This window comes from Condylura cristata, unplaced genomic scaffold (assembly GCF_000260355.1).
Source record: "Condylura cristata isolate star-nosed mole 26May11 unplaced genomic scaffold, ConCri1.0 scaffold00021, whole genome shotgun sequence".
Classification (NCBI taxonomy): domain Eukaryota; kingdom Metazoa; phylum Chordata; class Mammalia; order Eulipotyphla; family Talpidae; genus Condylura; species Condylura cristata.
In genome coordinates this window covers 7049299-7074479 of record NW_004567122.1, presented here as the reverse complement: position 1 = coordinate 7074479, position 25181 = coordinate 7049299, and the positions used below count along the sequence as shown (strand labels likewise).

Genomic DNA, 25181 nt, shown 5'->3' with positions numbered 1-25181 from the left:
AAAAAAAAGAAAGAAAGAAAGAAAGAAAGCTTATAGGGTATGGATTCTTTGCTTCAAATGGAGGAAGCCCAGTGAGAAGGCCTCTCCTGGCACGTGGCCCCACTCTGACGCCTTATCTCAGCGGGGCCCTCAGGAAACAGGAAAAGTCCAGCTGATTGAGCAAGAGCCCGATGAAGTCAGATCAGTCACCGGGTGGCAGGCTCTTCCGAGGCCTTTCACGGAGGGTGTGGTTAATACACTCCTTGGCCTCTGAAAGGCCTAAGGCTAGATCAATATTTGCTGACAGACTTATGAATGAATAAAACGGGTGAATGGTGTCTGACAAAGAGGGTGGCAGAGAGCCAGACGAGCTGCCTTCTGCCCCCCACCCCCCGGGTTTCCTTCCCCAGGCTGCCGGCTGTGACACTCCCAGACTGCACAGGGTTGCCGGAGGGTCTTAGTCCCTAGGGGCCTGGTCTGTTCCCCTGAAGGAGTGCCCCGCACACAGTGATGGTAGGAGCTTAGCAATACAGCTCAGTAAGTCACAGTGACTAAAGCAAGGATCCAGGTATGAGGGACAGAGCGCTGTCTCTTACAAGGACGAAGGCATGTTCTCAGCCAGATCCCCATCGGGTGACAGAAATCTGTGAGGCCGAGGAACCCTCAGGGAGTTGGGGGCAGAAGCCACAAGCCCTTCTGCAGTGAGAGAGCTCACGACAGCTGGGCCTCACGATGGCCGAGTGACAGGGAACTCGCCACCCAAGCGAGCAGCTAGCGGCAGGAAGTGACTTTCCTGTAAGAAGGGAACATTAGCAGCAATCAAGGATCAGAATGACCCACAAATCAGCCCCAGTCGTGGCAGAAGGAAGTCCCTGCTCCTTATCCAAGGAGTTTTTAAGTGGGAAAGTGTGAAGAGATTCAGTGACCCCACAAACAACGAAGAGGATGGCAGATGGGAGGAGGGAAAGAGAGGGAAGGACAGATGAGTATCCACTAAGTTTGCCTGACTACTCCTTTCAAAGAGCTTCAGTTTGGGGTTCCCTCACAGGGCGTGGCTATGAGACCATGGTGCCACCCGGAAATGCATTTCCAAACCTAGAAGCAGGAGTTGGAGAAAACACAGCGGCATGCCGGTGGGCGTTCAGGTGAGAGGCCCGACACACCCTCCCTAATCCCAGGGCCAGTCCCAGGTGTCTGCATTTAACTGTGCGGCACTTCCCAGGCCCGTGTGCAATTAGAAGGTAAATCTCTCTCCCACCAGGCTTGAGCATCTGATTCGATTTGGCTAAATGGTATTCCCACGAGCTAACTCACAGTCTCCCCAGACTGAGGAAAAGTTGCTCATGGATATTTATTAAGTTAGTGAAGAACTGACCTAAACATTTCATAGTGCTCTTTTAAAATCTAATCATAGATTATAGTGATGGCACATGGGTGACTTGGTGATGGAAACCCGCGGGGATTACAATTGAGATGGAAAAAAAAAATGTACAGAATGATGTAAAAATAAACTTTTGTAATAAAAAAAATCTAATCATAATGGCACATGACATTTTGGGTAAATTCTGAGTAAGTAAAGTAAAATTTCTCATCTGAGCGAGTGAAAGGAACTGAAAAGAGGGACACCCAGGGTGTACCCCCGAACCCCAGGAACTGCTGCCCCCTATCAGGCTAATTTTGCTGCAAAACAGACTCTTCTGACTCACCACACCTCTGATGTCAGTACAAAACCGTTCACCCTCAGAAAGGAAATACTCTGACTCGCTATCACTCTGCCACAGCCCTGAGCAAATTCCTGTTGCTCTGGCCCGCGAGTAACCGCGGGTGAGGACCGCGGGTGAGGTTTAGAAATGGGTGGTCTGAGAAAATACGAGGAGAAGGGACTCTTGGAGCATGAGGCAGACTGAGTCAGGGATGGGCTGGGTGAGGGTGCTGCAGTGGGGTTCCTGGCCCTGGGTCCAGAGCGGGGGTGAAACAAGCAGAACCAGGGAGAATGGTTTGATTGGGTGGGGGGGAATCTCAATTGAAGAGGGAGGCTGAAAGGGAGCAGAGAAAGGGGAAATGATACAGAGAGAAAGCAAAAGGCCACGTGTAAACTTGGCAATTTGGACAAGAGTGACCATATTTTAAAGAGATCATAGGTTTCTGTGGAAGACTGATACTGGTAGATTATTCCCAGCAGGTTAAGACATTTTGTTCAAGATTGCCTGCTTTACCTCCTCGGCACAAACGCTCATTAATGGAAGCACGGATGGGCCAAGATTATTTATGTTTCTCAAACAAAAATGGCATTGTATCAAGCCCACTGTGTATGCTTTGTCCAGTACGATGCTCTAATTAGCAATTCTTAGCATGATTAAATGCTAAATACACAGCTGTGCGAGGCTTCAGCTGGTAGTAACCAGTAGTGCCTAATACTGACTTTTTTAAAAGAATAACAAAAGTACTCACTCAAATACTGGATCTAAAACTTTGGTGGCCCTATTCAGCTGAAAGAAGTAAGGTTATCAATATAAGCGCTGACGAGGTTGATGAAGCAAACAGCTATGTGTATTTGTCATCTCCTGGAAAGCTCTTTGGATTACAAAGAAACATCAACCCAGGCTAAGGAGCTTATTTAGTTCAATTCACATATATAACACATTACCTGTGATGCCATCAAATCACCTTAATCTTTAAAATATTTAACCAAAAATATTTAAAATATTACTAATCAAATCTAGAGAGTAAAAATTAAGTTACAAAGATTACACCAACTGCATAAGCTTTTTGGGGGGAGAAAAAAAAACACTTTGCATTCACGGAAAGTAAATTACAGATTATCTAGTAGACAAATAACTTGGGTTATCTTCACCATACTCTTCTTCATAGCACCTACTTCAGCGACACAGGCGTGCAGCTGAAAACAACGGCGATTTTCCTACCTTAACAGAACAGAACGAAATCACGCACATGTCTACCCTTTAAATTGTAAAGCTCTGGGAAACAAGTCTCACCTGATTTTCATTTCTAAACCAAGTTACTTAACACTCAATTGGAATAACTGTACATGGCAAAAAAGAACAAAACCCAAGTGCAGTGTTTGGCAGCTGCTGTTAGGCTGCGGGTGGGTGACCGGCGCGGGCTGCCCTCACCTGTGCGCCAGGGCCCCAGGGCCCCAGGGCCTCACGCAGCCAACTCGATGCCCCGCGTCAGCTCACGCTGGGGAAACACCCTCCCTTTTTAGCAGTCTTATGTTCTATGTGACCGAGTGAGACATTCTGGGAAGTGCAAGCCAATGGCAAAGGCTTTAAGCTCTCAATTTCTTCCTCAGAACACACTGTCCTAGTTCTTGGGGTGCTCCTTCCTTTTTCCAGGCTCGGCACGGTGTGGGGCCCAAACACAAGGTCCCCTCTCTTTCTGCACATCTCTCTGCGATTCCACTTATTGCTACCGCTGGAGAGCACTCTCTCGGGAGAGAACTGCCCCCGTCAGTACTCAGTGCTGGCCATGGCCAATCCTCGTGCGCAGACATGACCACCGACACCCCCAGAGGCTTGGGAGTGTGTGTGGCCCGAGCTCAACATGGCACTTACCCTCAAAACTCTGCTCACTTCTCAAGGGAATCCCAGCAAGATACGTGTTTTTGGTTGAGCAAGCAGAAAACTGGCTCTTCCATGCAAACTGTCCTTGCTCAACTTCATAGCCCTGGCATCTTCCCTCTGTTCACCAACCCACCAGCCTACTTGTCTCTGAGCTCTGGCCCGTGCTCCCATCCTGTCTTCTCTCTTTCTCACCTACAATACTTGCTCCCTAGAGCAAACAACGACTCCTTCTAAAAGCAAGCCCAGTCACGCTGAAACGTTCTCAAGGACCCACACCCCTCAGAGCACACAGGCCTGCCGTGTTGTGCAGGACTCACCTTCCCGAGTCCCGCAGCCTCCAGGCCCGCGCTCTGGCGCCTCAGCCACTCTCAACTTCTCCGACCTAAATGCGCACCCTGTGCGGCTTCGGTGGGCGTGCTCCTGGCTGGCTCCACCCTCCCCAGAGGCCCCTCTCTGCCACCTGAGAAGACTGTCTGGTCCCTCCAATGGCCCCAGCTGGCGCTTAGCTTCGCTGCCCTTCAGGCCTGACAGTGGCACCTGATTAGCGGCTTCCATCTTAACCAATCATCTCTCTCAGCAGGCAGGAAGCGACTCAGAGCCCCAGGACGTCTACTCTACACGGCCAGCCCAGTGTCTGGAGCGTCCTGGCCACACAGTAAACACGGGCTGCATCTGGCTAGCTAGCTGCTTGTTTCACGAGAGGCCTGCCTTTGTGACTTGCAAAACGGCTTCACAGTCACATGTCGAAAAATTCTACGAGGACTCTGGTGAAAAAGAGAAGGTTCCTTAGTCTGAAAATCAGAGCTTGGGAGCTCAATTGGCCTCAAGGCCTCAGTGATTGCTCCCAAGCCACTTCAGCTGCTGAATATTCAGTGATAGAAGCGCTGGGAATTGAGAGTGTGAAAACAATTTTCGCAAATTAAGTTGGGCAAGTGCATACGTTTTTACAACTTGAGATTACATTAATTCTGCAAATTAATGATATATGTTAATGTATTAGTTATACATATATCTTGAAACCTGTACTCTGCAGCCTACGGCAGTATGAGGTAGAAAAATGAGTGGGAAATAAAAGAGGACTGATCCGAGAACCCTGATCGGAAGAGTTTACTCCAGTCCTGTTTCTGAGGTATTTTTGGCTATTTACCACCCAATGCTTGTCTTAAAGATCCTGGCACGCACATTAAATTGTTTGAACTATTATTAAAAGAGGGCAGTTCTCTAGATGTGGATCTAAAACGATTCATTGCTGTATGCAAAGCAATGTACAATCAGTTCAGCTTGCGTTGGCAAATTGACTTTCACTGTATTATATGTTTGGTGAAAAAATAAGAGCAAATATGAAAAATAACAGCCTCAGCGTAACATTCTGCATCCGAATATCGTAATTCTCCTGCTAACTCACCTGCTGAAAAGCCACCGGTATGAAGCAAACCTAACTGGACGTAAAGATCTCCGTAGAGGGGGGATCTGGCGGGGTGAGTGAGGTGCTCAGGCTTGTACGCCGTTGGCCTCTGTGGCCATGACCTGCAGTCTTCACTGTGGTCAAGTGGACGGCGTGTGGGTGGGGGGCATGGGCGCCTGACTGTGGCCCCCCCGAGCATGGCTGTGTGCTCACCTGAACCTAGATGTCGGGTCAGAAGGGCAGGGTTACCAGAAATGGCGCACGGCTCGGCTACCAGAGAAAGAGACCACAAGAGAACACCAGAGAAAAAAGTGTATGGAGGTTTGGGGGGCGGCGGGGGGTCGGGGGGGCTGGCCCGTTTCCCCTGCTTACCATTAGAGCCTGAGAAGACGAAGTCAAGGGCTCCAAATTACCCCGAAATTGCTAGAACCATCGGTGAACCCACCTGGCCCGGGACAGTTACAAAAAAGAAGTCAGAGGCCCTCCCTGGTGGCGCAGCGGGTTAAAGCACAGCACTGAGAATCTAAAGCCACTTCCGCATGAGTTCGATTCCCGCCTGCCCCGGAGGTGACCTCATGGCACAGCAGACCTCTCCTGACCCGCCCGCTGCTCCCCTCAGCAGTGTACTTCGTCGATCTGCCTGTTGTGCTCCCCACTCTGTCTCTGGTAAAGCCTCTCGCCGCCCCTGAGCCTCTGGCCTGTACCCCAGTTCTGTATGCACAAATAAATAAAACTTGAAAAAAAAATAAAAAAGGAGTCAGAGTCTGAAGTACATAAACTTAGAAAAAGGAAGCCGCTCTCGTGCTGAATAGCTATTTTCTGTCTCTCAGTCCTTTCTAGAACAGATGCTCTTTTAACAGTCTAGCTATATTCATTCTGATGGAATCAGAATTCCAAGTCTCCCCCTAACAGTGGCTCCCACAACAACAAAGGCCGCCACCCTGACGGCAGGCCAGGAGAAAGTGGGGGCGGCACAAGGCCCCACGTCAGCGTGGGAGCCCCTCGTCGTGGGCGCACAAGGACGAGTGATGCTGCAGCGGCTTCAGGGAGGCGGCGTCTCTGTGCTCAGGGCCTGGAGTAGACAGCCGTTTGCCACAAATCCGCAGGCCTCTGGCCCGCACGGTTCCACCGCTTTGATGTCAGTGCCCAGTCCTGGGGCTGAGGAGGGGCAGTGAGGAAGAGCAGGTGACGTGTGGCCTGCACCTGTCAGCAGTCTGTGGGAGGGGTTTCCTGTGGGCTGTTAATGATTTATTTATGCATACAAGAACTGGGGTGCACGCCAGAGGTGCAGGGCTGCGAGGATCCACCAGACAGAGAGTGGGGAGCAGAACAGGCAGATCCACTGCAATACACTGCTGAGGGGAGCAGGGGGCGGGTCAGCAGAGGTCTGCTGTGCCCTGTGGGTCAGCTCCCTGGCCGGGGATCGAACTCGTGCTGCAGGGACTGGGGCTGAGGGCAGCTTCGTTAGCTGCTACTTGTTTTAACCCCTTGTGCCACCAGGGAGGGCCCTCGGCTGTGATTTTAGACGTAATTAGAATACACACTGTGGACAAACAAGTGCCTGAAAACCTCAGTCCCACTGCTTCAGTGCCTACTTCTTGGCTCTTTCTCCAGTTTGAGGATTTCTGGAGATTATCCATTACAAAACAACTTTGTCTCAGGTAGACACAGGACTTAGGAGGCAGAGATCAGTGTTTTGTTTGAATTTATGTTCAACTCCCAGAGGGATGCCTTCAAAGTGAAAGGATAAAGAGGTTCTCACGGAACAAAACTGTCTCCGCAAGCAAGTTAATACAAAGTCTAGACCCTGAAAGCTAAACCCCTTCCCGTGTCTACCTGCCACCCCCACCCCCGTGTTTATAGTAAATTAGTGGCCATTAAGAATCTATGGAATGTTATATAAGGTATGTGGCACTCTATCCCCTACTGGAGTGTGGATATAGCATCACAGCTAAGAAAGAAATAATTACAGTATAACTTAACATCATTTCAGAAAACAAACATAAGGTACTGAGTTTTCCAGATGTAAATTCCTAAACTACATAGCATGCGCACACACACATGCACCCATTTTTATATTGGCACAATTTACACTGTGAAGAATTTTCCAGACTAGAGAAAACCCACCATTAACAGAAAAAGAAAAAAAAAATAGTCTCATTCAAAATGTGCCTCCCTGGTGGCACAACGGGTTAAAGTGCAGCACTATGAGGCTACGTCAGCCCCTGCAGCATGAGTTCCATCCCCGGCCAGGGGGTGGCCCACAGGGCACAGCAGACCTCTCCTGTCTCGCCCGCTGCTCCCCTCAGTAGTGTACCCCATCGATCTGCCTGTTCTGCTCCCCACTTTGTCTCTGGTGAATCCTCTCGCCCCCTCACAGCTCTGGTCTGTACCCCAGTTCTTGTGTGAATGAATAAATCTTTATTATATATATTTACATATGTGTGCATATAACGTGATATATATCACATAATGTAATATAAAGTTTTGGGGCCACATGGACTGCCTAAGAACTTGTCCCAATTTAGTGGCTGAGGGATCTACAATCCACGGTGACAAGAATGCCGGGGCTTCTGCGGAAAAAGCACAGAAGAGAGGGACGAACACAAAGGCACCCCCCAGGGGAAGCCGGGGAAGGGAGACGCAGCCCTCCCACCAGCCTGTGGCTGCGCGGCTGTTTGTTCTCGTGAAGCTTGTCCCTCTTCAAGGTGGCAGCGGCCGGCCCCTGCCCGCCTGTGTCTGTGCCGGCGTCCGTCTTTCCTTCCCTCATAACCTGTCCTTCTGAAGTGTACAGGGTAAGTCAGGACAGAGGCGGCAAGCAGTTATTTAGGGGCCTCAAGTTCCCCTTGCTCTCCCTTCAAGGGTGGGGAAGCCAGGGCCTGAGAGGCGATGAGGTCCACCAGCAGAAAGGGGCCCGGGGACTGGCCCCTCCATCTAAAGGGCTGGGAAACCAGGCAATCTCACTGAGTCTGCTGCAGCCTGAGCTCCCAGGGCCCACTGGGCTCCAGCCCTGGATCCTCGCGGCCCCTATAAAGCAGAGCCGAGCGGCTCCTGCTCACTTCCTACGTGGCCCCGTGCCCATATATCCCACTACCTGCTCAACTCCCTTCCACTGCAGTGAGAAAGAGGGTGACGCAAGGCGAAGAAGACAGGAGCAGCACCAAGCAGCACCCCCTAACCTGAGGGAGGCGGGGAATCCCGCCTCCACAAGCCTCAGAGGCCCCACAGCAGCGCTCCATCTGCTCATCTTAATAAACCAGAGTTACTCCAGCAGCAATCAGCAACAACCGCCACCAGGGTGTCTCTGCTGTTGTCAGGGTCCACGGCTTTCCTCCTATAATGAGACGGCTCCTTCGGCCCAAAGGGCATCTTAAGGCCATGAGTAGAGGCCAGGACCGTTTGGCAGAAAAAAGCCATGATCTCCCACTTTGCCCATGGCCCCTGAGAGTTGGCATACAAGCTTCCATAAGCACAACTGTGAAAGAGGCAGTCAGTTCACCGACGCCACGGACGCTTCAGACTTTATATCCCTTCCTCTGTCACACGGTCACACTGATTCCTGGGTGTTCACGAACCAGTGTGACAGCCTCATCGACAGCAGCGATTTCCATTTCAAAGTAGAACCCTTTGGCTCAGAACAAGAGTATTTGTGAAGAACAGCATATCAAATAATAATAATAATAAATTGATGCCAGTAGCAATTACAAAAATTATCATTTGTAGAAACGATCCACTGAAAATATTTCCCTTGACACTGCCAGTGTTTGAATTGATACCCAAATGAGCCATTCCACAGGGCAGCTTAAAGCTGAAATACTTAGCAAGGGGAGAGAGGTGATTCAAATTCAGGTGAGACCCTGAACAATCGATTCTAAATAAATTTGTTTGAACATGTCCTTATTCTGGTGTCTCTTCTCATGACTGAAAATCCTTGCAAGCCCTAAAGCTTACAGAAGCACCGATAAGCCCCTTAGAACTGTAGAGCTGCTGAGGAAAAACCATCTCAGGGACTGTACGGGGCTCTAGCAGAGCCCTGATTTGCTTCCTGGACAGATGCACTGAGCACAGGTAACTTGGTTTCCTGTGACCGCGTAAAGACAAAACACAGAATCCGCTGAGCATACTTCTGCAAGAGTGTTCTACATGAATGAGTTGGCATAGGGGCTCCCTGTTTGGGCCCAATGTCAAGCTGTGCTGAATATTCAAGCCCAGAGTTAGTCACTGGAATGAAGTCATTACTCCCTTGCAAACTTTAGGGGTCTCAAGTTGCTCATCCCCACACAGCTACCATCTAACACAGTTAACACCATAGAGATGAAAACATTCTATAAAATATATCTGATTGATAACATAACAATAAGAAACCAGTTATAAAGAGGCATATACTTTTGATTAAATGATACTTATTCAAAAGCAGACACTGGGATCAATGTCACACATACAGACCCCATTCTGGCTTTGCAGGTCATCACGCAGCAGCTGTGGTGTGCTATCACCCATGGCCTTAATTTCCCCATCGCCTACGATCTTGGTCTGTTAGCAACTCCTACCCCACAGAGTCCGGCCCCTTGGCTCAGCTTGACTACCCCTTTTATTTATTGGGGGTCGAGCTTCCCACTGCTATATGTAACAAATGATGGTTTCTAGGTGACTCCCTGGAAAATGAACACAGAAAGTCACTGTTTTCTGTCTTGACTTTATTCCTCTGCACAGAACCTCACCTGCTCCCAGGGGTTAGGCTGATGAATCTGTCTACAAGAGAGACCTCTCTCTTGGAGTACTTCCGGCAAGTGTCAAAGGGATGGTGAGTGCCCTCGGACTTGCGCGCTTTCTTATGTCTGCTAATCTCATACTGCCTCTCTCCATCACTAAGTTTCCATCGATTAAAAAGGTTCCTACAACTGGTGAAATGAAGATGCCCTTAACGTTCAGTCTGGCAACAAAGGAACGTTGAGGTGTGCCCCACGAGGGCCAGACCCCCGAACTCACCTGCGGAAGCCAACCTGACTGCCCTTCGTTTCGAAACAACAGCATTCAACAGCTGTTGTAATTCACTAAAATGACTTAGCCCAGACAGCCTGGTTGCTAGTGGGGGGTATGTGAACATATTTTCGGGATGAATGTGTAACTGTTACATGTTCACAACATTACTGTACTAGCTGAGTCACCAATTTTTGGCAACTATTTCTGTTTGAGGCAGTTTACTTAATATTAAGCATTATGGAGTGCCCACCGTTTTCTAGGTGCTCAGGCCATGAAGATGAATACTCGGGGTATCCACTATTTGAGGGTTCCACAGTGCAGTGAAGGCAAGAGCCAACTGAAAAATCAACAGCTAAGGTACAATGTGAGATGTGTGATCACAGCTCAAGGTGGTAGTAGCTGGGAAGTGGAAAAGCTAGTTGTTTAGGTTGTTTAGAGAAAACCTTGGTGATGGACAATCATCTAAAACTGACCACCTTGAAGCAGATGATGTATTTTAATAGTCAACAGACTCCTTAAGCCAACATGCTATCCTAGAGTGGCATATTAATAGCCTTAACCCACTAATAAAACTATTGAAAGGTATAATCACTTCCTGGTAGGAGTTGTTATTTCATTTACATGTAATAAGTTATCAGGAGTTAGTTTACAGACCTGCCTTTAGCATTTCTGGGGGACGGGGTCGGTATCTGTGATCACCAGGGCACTGAGATGAGAAAGGGCCCACCCAGACCTTCACCCACACATGTCAGGACTCCTAAGGAGGCAGCCAGGTAGCAGAGAGCATGAAGAGGCAGATACATCACTAACATGCGCTTCAACATTAAATTGCGCCAATTTAAAAAAGGGGTCGCCGCAGTTTGGAAGACATTAGAGTTCACAAGGTATCATTTATAATGTACTGGTAACAACAGCCCTAATTTCCCTAATTTTGTGCTAGCATCTCGGACCAGGCCTCGCAGGACCTCTCACCGTAGGGACTCCGGTCCCCTACCTCAGCTCTGACACCCCTGACTGACTGTGGATGCCAGCTTCCCACTACCATACGTGACAGAGAGTGACGGCTTCTAGGCGAAACCCTGAAAACATGCAAATAAGTAAGATGAGTGGCAGAGATACAGCCATCTAAGACAAAAAACTTAATCAACAGTAGGACACTGCACATTTCACCTGGCACAGACTCATCCTGTGGCCCTGGATGACACACTCGGACTCTGAGGCTCCGATGCGACAAATGAGGGGACCATTCTCCGCGTTTTGACAGTGAAAAAAGAAAATGAATGAAACTAAGCTAGCTGCTCTCTAGAGTTTTAGTTTCAAACATTAAGAAAATATCTACAAAAATGTCTCCTAGAAAAGTTCTCTGCCCTTTCGCCCCAGATTGTGAAATCAAACCCCACTGTCAAATCTTTCCCAGACATCTGGAAACCCTAATCCACTGCCAGTGTAACCTACTGTAGACAGTTAACAATTAGGCTGTTATTAGGGATGGGTGTAAGTGGCGGCTGGCTGGGCCCTATTGTTTCAGGGTCCCCCGCCCTGCCCTGTAAATGACATAGGAACTGGGGAGACTCAGTGACCTTTAGAACCCTTAGCTACAGTTTTATCTTATCAGTGAATCTACGGGAAAAATCCCAATAGGTGTGTGTGTGTGTTATAAGCATACAGAACCTCAGCAGAACAAGGAACAGCAGAAAGTAAGGCACACAGTTCTCCCAGACACTCCCTGTGGTGGCCTGTGTAAGTGCCACACGGACATGAAAACAGCCCTCCACGTGCACGGCCTCATGGACTCCCAGTGGTCACGTGGCCCGGGTCTAGGTCCCGGTGTGTGTCACGTGCCCGGCCACACGGGCCTGGGTGTGCGCGAGGGGCCTCACCGGCACAGCGTGGGTCACTGTGAGGGGTCACTGTAAATAAGCACACTTTCCAAGGAAACATGACCAAAGCCCAAGGAGGGATAAGAGGACAGCGGCGTCCACAAAGTCGGGGAAACCACTGTCAAAGCAGGAATTATGAGCCATCAGAAAACGGTTCGAGCAGAGCCTTGCACGAGGCTCCAGAAACCGCTCAAAGCTGTCTTCTAAAGGGAAATGAAACAGTCAAGTAAAACGGAAGGAATGGGCAGGATGGGCCTTAGAGGAAAAGATAAGCCTGGATTATGGGGGGAAGAAATACACTGTCACACGCTGCGCAGCTTAACAAAGGTTGGAGGTGAGAGGACGGGCAGAAGTGAGCAAGTTAGCACAGTTGTGAGTATTTTCAGAAGTTTGAGGCAGTTTCAAGAAAGACAATCACAGATTAGGCCTTACGCGCCTGGCAAATGCAGCCAGGTGTTGGAGGGTTAAACCCAGCGAGAACCGGAGGTTAGAGACCCCGAAAGACCACAGACCCCGCGGGTGCTTTGGTGCCTCTACGGGCCTGACAAGATGGAAGGCAGGACCCACTGACGGCTCCACTAGCCACAGCAAAACTTAGCTTTTACTTAATGAGGAGACACAAGTGCCTGAAGGACCATGAGCCCTTCTTTGTCACTGAAAATGTATCCCAGCAGCCCTCCCTGCTGGCCAACGCATCCGAGCACAGTACCACGAAGGCTCCGCAGCCACTGCTGAGTTGATCACCTGCCAGGGAGCTGACCCGCACGGCACAGCAGACCTCTCCCGACCCGCCCGCTGCTCCCCTCAGCAGTGTATTTCAGTCAGTCTGCCTGTTCTGCTCCCCAGTCTGGCTCTGGCGAATCCTCTCACCCCCCGCCCCCGACACACCTCTGTCCTGTACCCCAGTTCTTGTGTGCATAAACAAATAAGCTAATCTTTAAAAGAAAGAAAGAAGTGCCATCTCATGGAGTGGTCTTTCCTGAAAACCGACGTAGCTTGCTGACTTTAAATGAGGTGTCGGCCTAGCTCCTTTTCATTGTTGAGTGTAAACTCCCCAGTGGTTAGGACAGCCCAAAGCAAGACCCATTCGCCGGCTTTGTGTTTATCGAGACGAGAGACCTGCGCGTGTGTTCTTGGGGAGGAACAGAAGGTAAATGTGTCTTTAATTGAGAGCAGAACCATGATCGTTGACACGGATCGTCTAGCTACACTCTCCTCACATACGACAGCGAGCTCTTAATCAGAACCTACTTCTCCGCCAGTCTGCTGGCTCTCAGCAGCGGCCACTCAGCGCCCAGAAACACACCCTCCAGGCCAGGCAGGTTCCGGGGTGTGGGGCAGCCGCAGACAAAGGGCCTCGGCAGTGTCCGTCTTCACTGCTCCCCAGAGCAGCGTGAGGCCCATGGAGTCACCTGGGCCCTTTAACGCCTCCCGCCACCAGCCTCCGCGTTTCATTTCCCACAGGTGCTACGGCACTGATGGATGCCCGCAGCACCTGCCCTGAGCGCGGGGCATGCGCACCTATCAGTGCGGACACCGGGGCAGAGAAGCGGGCGCTCGCCCGGCGAGGAGGGCGCTGCCTGCTTCCTTGCCCGCACCCTGGCCCCTGCTTGGGCATTAAAGGCTGTCAGATGGACCGAGGCTCCGAGTCTCTGGCCCTTTCCCCAAAGCAACCTGGGACTGTTGCACAACAAGCAGCCCTACTTGTCCAACCAAACCCAACCCGCTCTCTGAACCAAATCGAAACCGACAAGTTGACTTTCGTCATGGAAAAAAAAAAAAAAAGACGACCAAAGAGTCCAGCAAACCTTACATCTGGTAGTGGGCTGGCCGGCTTGGTGAGGATGCCTCCCACGTACACGACGTTGGGCAGCGTGGGCCTCGGGAACTCCAGCGCCACGTCCGTGCACAACATCCACAGGCTGGACCCGTGCACCAGGTCGTACATGGACTTCTCGGGCAGCAGGTTGTACTTCTGCATTATCCTCTCGTACTTGGGAAGGACCAGAAAGCTGACCCCTAATCTGGAAATGAGGTAAACGCCAGTGTTCTTCATCCTTTGCAGCAAGGTCATGTGGTCTGTGAGGAGCGAGTTAAACTCTGGGACGTAAGCCAAGGGGGCAGGTGCCCCCACTTCCGCTGGGTACCACAGGCCAGTGGAAAACACCGCATACTTGACCCCTAGCAGGTGAGCGATGACAAACCCACACATGTCATTAGGGTCCACCAGCAGCAGGTCGAACTTCTCCCTTTTTAGGTCCTGGATCAAGGCCCTGTTGCCCACCATCATGTCGCAGTTCTTGGTGTAGTGATCCAGGATGTCGAAGAGCTCCACGGCTGTCAGTCTCCCCGAGAAAATGTTCCGCATCTTGGACTGCAGGAAAGCGTCCGAGGTGGTGCTGTTGAAGATCCCTGGGTAGCGCTGGAGGCTGTAATGGGGCGACAGGGCGATGTCTCTGCCTTCCGAGAGCAGGAACACTGTGTGGTGGCCCCTCTCGTGCAGGGCGGAAGCCAGCGTCTTGAAAATGTACATGTGGCTTTCGAACATGATTGGCGGCACGATGATGATTTTGGCAGCCCTGGCTAGCCCGACAGCACTCCACAGGAGCATGAAAAAGGGAGTGTAAGACTTCATAGCTGAAATGACAACCGGAAAGCCACTTAACACAGAATGCGACCAGCCTGACCCTTCCCACACAAAGTCTTGTCCCAGGGAGGGATCTGGCTACCAGTGCTTCCTCTGAGGATCCTTCTGGAAATTCACTCCAGGAGCTATGCTGATTACCTCTTTTCTTGATATTGACAGCAAGGCTGGCGTGACCCTACGTGTACTGCAAATGCACCATTCTGGGGCACAGAACTGCATCGGGAATGGAGAACCCGACTTTCAATGATGTGAAATATCACTAAAAATATAGGCCTACTTATTATTTTCATGGAAGACAATATTCTCCGAAGCTCGAGCCAAAAAGTAAAATAAAGTAAAAAGCTCAATCCTTTTAATGATATAAACAGACTGAGTAACTTTCTCTACAAACCCCACTGGAGTCTTGTTTTATTTTGTTTGGAATCTTACCCAATTGTTCCAATGCCCTTTTGTTAGAATAAATGGGTAAGGAGAAGAAATACATTTTTTTAAAACAGGCAACAGCAATGACTTGGACCAATAAACAAGGTAACTATTCAAACTGTGTAATTTGTCCAGGAGTCTTTAAATCAAAAGATCAGCAAACAAGACCTGTAAGAATTTCCTGAAAAAAATATATATAAACATGATACGGGATGAAGGAAGCACCATGATTAGATGAGAAAGGAACAACTTATCTCCAGGAGAGTATTAAAAACTGGCTGTGTATCTGAGAAACAAAATCAGAAAAGCTGTTACCTTCACCTTTTCCCAAAGAGACTTAGCACAGTTGCTCAAACTCTTTTTAAAGCCAGAAACCACTAGAAGTCCAGCAGTGGAGGATTAATCAAAGTATAGTATATTCTGCCACTATCTAATGACAGATCCATCAAAAATCATGTTTCCAAAGAACTTCATAGGAGAAAATGCCCACAACCTAACTTTTAGAGAGCAAAAACCAAAACCATGTAACATAAGCTAATATGCCTATGAAGAAAATGACTGTGATGCCGAGGGGTTCTCCCCCTGCTGTGAGCAGCACACTGGGCCTGTCAGTGATTTCTCTCTCTGTGTTTACAATTTTCCACATGTGTAAGTCTCCCACCAGAAGGACATCCTGTCTATGAGGCGCTCATTCACTTCACATGCTCCTGGAGCCGGGGCCTGGACCTCCCTCTCCCTCTGGGGTCAGGGGTCCCAAAATATCCGTCTCCATTTGGTGGGCTTACTACCCCCATGACCACACTCTGCTGCTTACCCCCACCCCTCCCCCGAAAGCTCACTGTCTGGGACACAAACACTGGGGCCACGCAAGTGGCTTCTTCTGGCAGTTACCTGACTGAGCTTTGCTCTGACACTAGCCCTGACTGACCTGCTCCTATTCCATCTCCCATCTTGGCTCTGAGATGCTACTGTACTTACTGGAATCCACTGCCAGAACATTACAGAAAACCCCAAGTTCATAGACTCCATAATAATTTCATGCTGCCTATCATACCCCACTTTCTTCTCTGTATTAAAAACACACCTCCAGGGCCCTCCCTGGTGGCGCAGCGGGTGAAAGTGCAGCACTAAGAAGCTAAAGCCACTTCGGCCTGAGTTCCATCCCAGCCCCAGAGGTGACCCACATGGCGTGGCAGACCTCTCCTGACCCGCCCACTGCTCCCCTCAGCAGTGTACTTAGTCGGTGGGCCTGTTCTGCTCCCCACTCTGTCTCTCACCGCCCCTGCACCCCCTTTCACCGGTACCCCAGTTCTGTATGCATAAATAAATTTTAAAACAAAACAAAAACAAAAAACTCCCCTGTGCCTGCATTCAAGAAACAAAAGTTTTAAGGGGAGGTGGGTGTTACCTCTCACAGAGTGGAAGTTATTCATATTCAAATGTGAGTTTGGGCAAAAGAAAAAGGTAAGAATGTGTAGGTGGCACTGTACATAAATGTCGCCCATGCAAAATAAGGAAGGGTACTAATCCCATCACACAGAGGAGAGAAATCAGACCAGCTGTGATGGTCTTGTTTCTCAGGTATCACTATTTCACACAGCCTTAACCTGGAATACTCCAGTTACTAAGATTTTTATAAAGCTGACAAACAGACTTATGAGTCCCTCTTTTTTCTTCCCATTTTCTAAGAGGAACCTAAATACCAGAGTCTCGCACCGTACAAGATTTCTGGTAGCCTTAATGTAAAATGTTATTTCCACCTAATTTTTTTTTAAATATTAATTTATGTACACAAGAACTGGGGTACAGGCCAAAGGTGGGGGGGTGAGTATTAGAGTGGGGAGCAGAACAGACAGACCTACTGAAGTGCACAGCTGAGGGGAGCAGCGGGTGAGACGGGTGAGGTCTGCCGCGCCACCTCCCTGGCCAGGGATGGAACTCGTGCTGCAGGGGCTGCGGACAGCTTCATAGTGCTGTGCTTTAACCCGCTGCACCACCAGGAAGGGCCTCCACCTAATTTATTTTTAAGAGGAGGTGAATCACCCTTGCCCACCATTTAAAAGAATCCTGTGACCTTTCCTATTTGATGTTACTTCATCAATAGCTCTGAACTGGAAACCAGGCATGAGACTGAATGGCACAGGGGAATAAGGATAAACAGATAAGCTAGAGGGAAACATTTAGGTTTCCACCAGCTGCTATCCCAGCATCTTAGCAATTTATAATCTGGCATTAAAAACAAGAAGGCCCTCCCTAGTGGCGCAGCGGGTTAAAGCACAGCACTGAGAAGCTAAAGCCGCCTTCCGCATGAGTTCGATCCCCACCTGCCCCGGAGGTGACCCACATGGCGCGGCAGACCTCTCCTGACCCACCCGCTGCTCCCCTCAGCAGTGTACTTCGTCGATCTGCCTGTTCTGCTCCCCACTCTGTCTGTTGATCCTCTCACCACCCCTGTACCTCTAGCTTGTACCCCAGTTCTGTAAGCATAAATAATAAATCTTAAAAAACAAAAAAGAACAAAGTGTCTTCACATTAAAGGAAAAAGAAGACAAGGGCTGGTGAGGAATTTAAAATCACGTCAGTACGTGGTGAACAGGGCTAGTTAGAAAAATGAAGTGGACGATTTAGTCCTCAAAGCAGATTAAGTAGTTTGGCTAAACAAAACAGCTGAGATTCATAGTACTTTTCAGTTCTCTGCCATTCGGCCTTATGCAGCCCCTAATTACACAATTATCTGTTCAGTCACAGAGACATCGGAGGTGAACCTTAGTATTATCTAAGATAGCTTTAGAGTAACTTCTTTTCTCCTCAAAACGCCTCTGGAAGTAAGCCTGGGAAAATACCCCCCCCCCAAGGAATAAGTAAAAAACAAATTCAGCCAAGTAAAAACTAATTAGGATATCGTTGCTAGTGCTTTTAAACAAGTATTGATTTTAGTATTATACTGTATTTTCTTATACCCCTCTAGGCCAATTAAGTTCCAAAAGAGACTTTAGTGTAAGTTGGTAATCTTTACATAGCCTATAAAAATTTAGCTGTGAATCTATCGCCCTAAATCACATGCAGTGGTGTAAACCAATGTTACCTCATGAGGAAAAGCAGATTAAATAAACCAATGGATAAAAATGTATTTGAACCTTGGGGACGGGGCATGAGTTACTGAATGAACAGCCTAGACAGTGACTTGCACCAGCACATGTCACGCACCTCCAACATCCCACTACTATGCCACTGTTTTAAAATAAAAGGATGCACATTTATATCAATCGCCCTACTTCTGAATGAGGGGCTAACGGACGCTTTAGCTCGAAACACTGCAGTTATGCATCTGAGCAATGGAGAACACCTCTCAGTAATGGTTGCTGCATGAGGGGGAAGGAAGCAGACCACAAATTTCATTAAAGCTTTGCCTTCAATCCAGGAGACTTCATTCGCTGGATGTGTTAACTCACATACTCACAGCCAAGGCCAAGGAAACCCCCTTTATTTTAAGTCACGGGGAAGTGCGGGGTGGTGTTGGATGGCACATCCTGGCGCCGCAGCTGGGTCCCTTTCTGTCTAGAAGCAGACTCCTCCATTTTAGCGTGGCTCCCAGTCCAGAAGACAAAAGGCACCACTTTTGCTAGCTACTCGAGAGGCTCAACTTAAGCCATAAAAGTAAGTTCAAAGCAGGGGAATGGGATGGGAGCAAAAGTGAAATGTGCAATGCCTGGTTTATGCCCCGGGAGGTTTCACTTTCCCCTGCTGGCTGGAGGAGGGCATGGTAATGATTAATGCCTGGGTTCGTGAGGCAGCATAAAGCAGGCAAGGTGTGACAGTGACAGAGGGTCCCCACACAGAGGCAGGCTATCAGTCCGCCTGTGCGCGCCCCAATCCATGTGAACTCACTAAACCTCCTTTCTGTCTCCGGCTCTGGGATAAACACCCAGAACCGAGGAGACTTCGAGGAGGTGGGCTATCAGTGGGAAAGGGGGCGAGTCCTGCGGAAGCCAGAGTGAGGTGGTCGCCCTGGACGTAGCTTGGCGGCGACATCCTAACAGGACGAGCGGAGACAGCAGCCCGCACGGTGGTCTGGCGGCACGCCAGAAGCCTGGCCTCCGCTCCGGCGTTGTCAGCGTGACTGCGCTGCACAGCCAGAGACCCAGCAAAGGCAAAAACGGTTGCCTCGTGTTACAGGTTAAGGAGTCCAGACTGGAGAGAAGAAGCTGAGCCAGATCTAGCATCTCACCTATCACAGCATTGCTTCCTGTCCATTTTCAGTCAGCTTTTACCTCACCAGGTGGGACTGAAAATATATAGATGGTGTAACCATGGCCAAACTAGAGGGAAGCTGCATTGCAACGTGCTGTTAAGTTGCCTCGATTTTAAACATTCATGATTCCAATGCCAGCAACGCCCCGATCAAGTTCTTCAGTTAATTATTACTGGCGACTTGCCAGTAAACTAGTAACAGCAAGGACATCTCACCACAGGAGGCGGAACATCTATGGGACGGGCAGAGGGCAGAGATGGTGCAGGGCAGAGGCCACCTGTTGACTCCTGCAGTCTCTCTCCCAGCAAAAGGGGTGACGGGGCTGCCGCTGGGCATCTCCATAGCCCCAGGGGTGCGCTGGGAGGATGGCCTTCTGTCGAATGCAGCTCAGGTTGGCTGCTGGCACTCAGTAAGCACAGGTGACTCGTAGTTTTCAAAATCGCAGTTTGAATCATTTGGAAAAATTAAAGCAGCTCACACGGAAATGTGCAGCTCGACTACAGAAATCCAAGTGGACTAGGGTGAACGCAAAGGAAGAAACCAGGTTCCCACTTCACAAATTGAATAAATTACTCCAAAGGTCCCCGAGAGAAAGTTTTAGTCAAATTTTCTAGCGCACTTAATTAAAAAACAAAAAAACAAACAAAAAAAGCATCCAATATTCACATATTCATTATTTCAAAAATGTTGGTGTGATAAGAAGATCTCCTGAGACTAGGATGGGAAATAGTCTATTATCCCTAACATACTCCTTGCACTAACATGTCACAGTAGGGGAAACAAAGTTGCTATAAATTACTCAGTGGTCTACACAAGCATGAAATGCGGAAAGGGGACCTCCTGGCAGCCTAGGGGTTAAGTCAGTGCTATTCCTGCTATGGCCTCATTTCCACCCTGGCCTGGGAGGTGACCCACAGGGTACAGCAGATCTCTCCTGTCCCTCCCTCTGCTCCCCTCAGCAGTGTGTTCCACTAGATTGCCCATTCTGCTCCCTACTCTGTCTCTGATGAATCCTCTCTCTGCCCCTGCACCTCTGGCCCGTACCCCAGTTCTGTGCATAAATAAAATCGATCTTTCAAAAGAAAAAAAAGTTCCATTCTGAGCACACAGAAACCTCCTGAGAAGGTGAGATCACCAAGGCCTGCAGTGTCCTGAGCCAGCAACACTGGCCACGTGTCTGCACTGCCTGTATCTGTGTGTCTCTGTCTACATCTGCAGTGCAGGTGGTGAACCTGTAATGAGAAACTCAACGCTCTTGGCTTATCAGTGATCGCTGGCCCAGGCCCATCTGGGGCACTGTGCTGAGATCACCAGGGGGAGGGGAGGCAAGAAGGGGAAAACAGAGAAGGAAAATGAAGGTGGACATAGCAGATTGCACTAGAGCCTGGTGCCTAAACATGTCCATGGGATGCTTATGATGGAGATTAAATTTAACAACAGTCCACACACGAACTTGATCACCTAATAAATGGTTCTCCAAAAATGCTGATTCCAGGCCCTCTCCAACAGAGGCTGCTATGGAGGCTGGGGAGAAATCCCAAATTCTGCATTTTTAATAAGCAGCTGGAGATTACCTTTCATTTCCTTACATCATTGTTCATGTATGTAAAACATGTGACTTCTCTCCTCATACTGCCCATCAATCTCCCACGAGCGCATCATCCATGAACCATCACCCTGGTCCCTTATGCTCTTTGCTTCCCTGTCTTAATCCCACTCGCTTTCTTTTCCCTGCTGTATGTTTCTGTCCTATACTTTGCAGCAGCTAGAGATTTTCTTAAAGAGTTATTTACCTGTGCATACAAGAACTGGGGTACAGGAGGTGAGAGGATTCCCCAGAGACAGAGTGGGGAGCAGTACAGGCAGACGGAGTGAAATACACTGCTGAGGGGAGCAGCAGGTGAGACAGGAGAGGTCTGCTGCGCCACGTGGGTCAGCTCCCTGGCCAAGGATCTGGATGGAACTCGTGCTGCAGGGGCTGCAGATAGCTTCACAGTGCTGTGCTTTAACCCACTGCACCACCTGAGAGGACCCAGGAGGTAGAGATTTTGATGCCATTCTACTCATTAGAAAGAAAGGCAAGGCTGAAACATAATATTTACCAGCAGTAAGAAAAATACAGGTTAATGCAAGATATAAAAACTGGACTTAAAGTTCAGCTGTCCTAGGGACTCAGAAAAACAGGAGCTCAGCTCCAGCTCCCAACAGAATTCTGCATAAGTAAGTAAATAATCGCTAAATATTTTGTAATTGCCTAGATCCAAGATCCGGCAATCTCTCAGAGCAACAGCATAAAATTACGGTTTTAGAGGTTTGTAAGTACATGGTGGTACCTTTCAGCATCATGTCTTTCAATGTCACATGCTCAAACTTCCCATTGTCGCTTAATTACACAAATTAAAAATACTTGGAAAGACGGCACACTGGTAAAGTCCTATCAATATCACTTTCCATAATTAAAACAAATGTCAGTGTTTCTTTAAATTTTGGATTTTTGGACATGTCATGATTGGGTCACCTGAGTATCTTCTCAAGTAGCCCACATTTCACATTGGTTGAGTGATAAAGACTGTACCATTTCAAATGGTCCTCTTCCGCAGTTGCTGTAATAACAAGAACTATGTGTATGACATTTTAATCTTTAATAATATGGTTCTTCAAATTGGAAGCCTTGATTATGTCAACTTACTTCATTTGTCTGACTCTCATTTTCTTCACTTGTAGGTGAGGATATTAAATTAAATGCTTTTGAAAATTCTTTACATTCTAAGTGGGAAAGAAAAGGTTTTAAGAGACCAGTATTATCTGGTTCATGAAAACACTACAGATCAGGTCAAAGGATGCTATTTAAACAAACAAACAAACAAACAAACAACAACAACAAAAAAAACGGAAGTTCACAATTCACCTCAATTTCAAATGCACATGATGAGAATCCCTGTTGGTAATTTCTATGGGGGTGCTGTTAAAATGATGAGAACCCTGATGTCTGGTTCTCCCGAGGCAAGTACATGAACTTCCTGGAGCGAGCCCAAGGATGTAGAGCAAGCCAAGAGGCAGAACAAACAATCCTAAAACATGACCGATAACTTGGTGAACTAGTCAACACTAATCACCGACTGGAAAACAAGTTATTTTTTCAGTCACACAAAAGACCATGAAAGGGCCTAGTGGATTTACTGTATAACTCGCTACGGGTCTGCTAGTTACCGTTAGCTGCTATACAGCCCAGCGGCTTCTGACTCTGGAAATGTGATAATCACCGGGGAGCTTCTAAAATCAGAGGACCTGGAAACCTGTCACCTTCAACTCTGCCCAGCGCAGTCAGAGTTTCTGAAGATATGACCCAGGTCTTAAGGTAGTTTTCTTTCTTGAATAGTCCCCAGATCATTGTAACATTAAAAACACGGTATTAAACTTCCATAAAATCACAGGAAAGTAAGCAGCTCGTTAATTTGTTGTTTTTAGTTAGTGGAGGAGTTTGTAGGTGGGCATGGGGGTGGGGGGAGATGGAGTAGTTTTAAGTGACTAAGATACACGAATAAATACATTCAGAGAACAATTAGTGAATTGGTCCTGATCCAGCATGCCATATCTATCTACACAGATTCTCTAAGGTCTCCACTGCCATATGTCACATAATAGACCAACCTTTAATTCTAAGATTCACAAATCAAAATAGTAGTGTGTGAAAATCCTACTTGGTAAACTTCTTAAGCCTTTAGACTATAAAACACATTATCATAAATTTTGGTCACAAAAATTAACAAGGAAAGTGTTAACCAGAAAAGCATTTTCCAAATCTAAATTATACATACTTTTGTCCTTAAAATAATCACGTATTTTCATCTCATAAATGAAATTTTTCAATGGAAAATTGCCTTGCAATTTTAGCATATGTATCAGAACCCCCTGGAGAACCTCTTAAAAACAAGGTCTTTGGGGACTTCCTCCATAGTTTCTGATTCTGTTCTTCTAAGAGGGGCCCAAGAATTTGCATCTCTGGCCAGTTCCCAGGTAATACTGATGCTGCTGATCCAGAGACCACACTGAGCATCACTGACAGAGATAAATGCTTGAAATTTTTATAATGCAATTTTATTGTTTATAAAGAAAGCAGTGAGGACCTCCCTGGTGGCGCAGCGGGTGAAAGCACAGCACTAAGAAGCTTAAGCCACTTCTGCATGAGTTCGATTCCCACCTGCCCCGGAAGTGACCACATGGCGCGGCAGACCTCTCCTGACCCGCCCGCTGCTCCCCTCAGCAGTGTACTTCCTCTGATCTGCCTGTTCTGCTCCCCACTCTGTCTCTGGTGAATCCTCTCACCCTCAGCATCTCTGGCCTGTACCCCAATTCTGTATGAATAAATAAATCTTAAAAAAAAAAAGGCAGTGATAGTAAAGCCCTTATGGTTTTTATCACATATTTTAAATTTTTTTTTTTTTGTGTGTGTGTGTATGTATATCATGTAGGAGTCTACGCATAGCTCCCACAATCATCTCCCACAGACTGCCTTCGGGTTTCTGCTCTGCAAGTCCAAGAGGAGGCTGGTACCAGTTCTCTCTGTGCGCCTGTACCATGTGACCCATATTCGCCAAACAATAAAGAAATTCTTTGTTTTGATGCTGATCTCATCCTTAAACAAATGAGAAGAATTTCGTAAATCTTACAAGTGAGAAGGCACAGGCTTTCAGTTCTGCGAGGTACTTGCTTTCTTGGAAAAAGTCTGAGGCCTGGTTTTCAGATCTTTCACTCTGTTTTTTAGAACTCGATGTTATGGGAATTTTAACTAGAGGAATAACGGAAGTGAAAGTAGAGGACGTCCAGAGCAAATTTTAACTTCTCTCACAATTAGACAGGTGTGGGGGACAAAGGTTCCCAACGTACACTACTTCTCTAGAGACACAAAAGCCTCAGAAATGCAGCAGGATCACAGAGGCGATGTGTAGACTATGCTCTACTAGGTGGCCTTCTGGGATTAGCTATGTCAACAGTTCAGGAGTGCCAGAATATATGTCCCCATGTTTTGCCTCAAATATGATTTGGACCCAAACATATCTGAGTATAAAAAAAAAAACCTTGAATATTTCCCTACTCAATTTCTTGGAAGTCCTCAAAAGTTAAAATATCCAACTTCTTCTCCCCTGCTATCTCATAAAAATAAAACACCAGCAAAATCACTAAGGGAAGGTTGTTATGGAGTAGATGAGATAAAATAGCAAGACTATTCTAGATAAAATACCAAAATTACTGTGATATAGTGACATTCCCTAGCAGAGAAAAATTAAAGTAGGTCCTGTAGAAAGACACAATGCATTTCTTAGATGAATCTTTACTCACAGGTAAAACTGGAGTCTTCTAAGCACTGAGAATTGTGCCTGCTATTTGGCCCAAAGAAGCCAAGTCCAGAGAAGTCTTGTATGTCACTGCTACTGTTATTAGCCATGCAAACATCTGGTTCTCAATGTATTTGTTATGCCGTAACACCAAGTAACTTTTAAAATACAGATATTCTTTTAAGAAAAAATCAAGAGCCCCACTTTAAAAATGAAAGATAACAGAGCTCAAACCCTGTCATTTGTAGAGAGAGGGACAGTGTCTCGAGGACCCAGTTGCCTAGCGCCACATAGCTAATTCATAGTTACTCATTGGCAGAGTGGGAAATTGCCCTCCGGTTGCCTGGTCCAGATCCAGTATCTCTTACCTGCACCACGGAGACTCCAAGGTTACTACTGCATAAGCCAGGTAACAGTCGACTTTTTCTTGAATCCCTGGGCAGGCCAATCGAAACAGCAGCCCTGAAAAGCCATACTCATTACCTTCTTCAACCTTCTTAATTATACTACATTTTATACTAGGTTTACAAAATCACACTGTATTTGGCTCCTAAGGCAGTTGCCCGTCACGCAATAGGCTCCTTGTGGAGAGAATGGATGGGCTGCTTCTTAGGTACCACTCTCAGCCCTGTGGGCAATGGGGCTGGCTCAAGGACGCCCCTTTCATGGCCTTTCAGGCAGAGTGGTAGGAG

General features: G+C 47.8%; 1 protein-coding gene across 1 annotated transcript in view; it reads right to left on the bottom strand.

Moving 5' to 3' along the window:
• The window catches only part of UGT8 (UDP glycosyltransferase 8), a 47188-nt gene extending 22245 nt beyond the window's left edge, over window positions 1–24943 (bottom strand). Inside the window, exons 1-2 of the mRNA XM_004686627.2 lie at window positions 24858–24943; window positions 13645–14468 (exon numbers count right to left, since the gene is read on the bottom strand). Coding sequence (XP_004686684.1) covers window positions 13645–14466 — 822 coding nt within the window. The 5' untranslated portion in view covers window positions 14467–14468; window positions 24858–24943. The remainder of the gene's footprint in view (window positions 1–13644; window positions 14469–24857) is intronic.
• Between the last annotated feature and the right edge of the window lie 238 nt (window positions 24944–25181).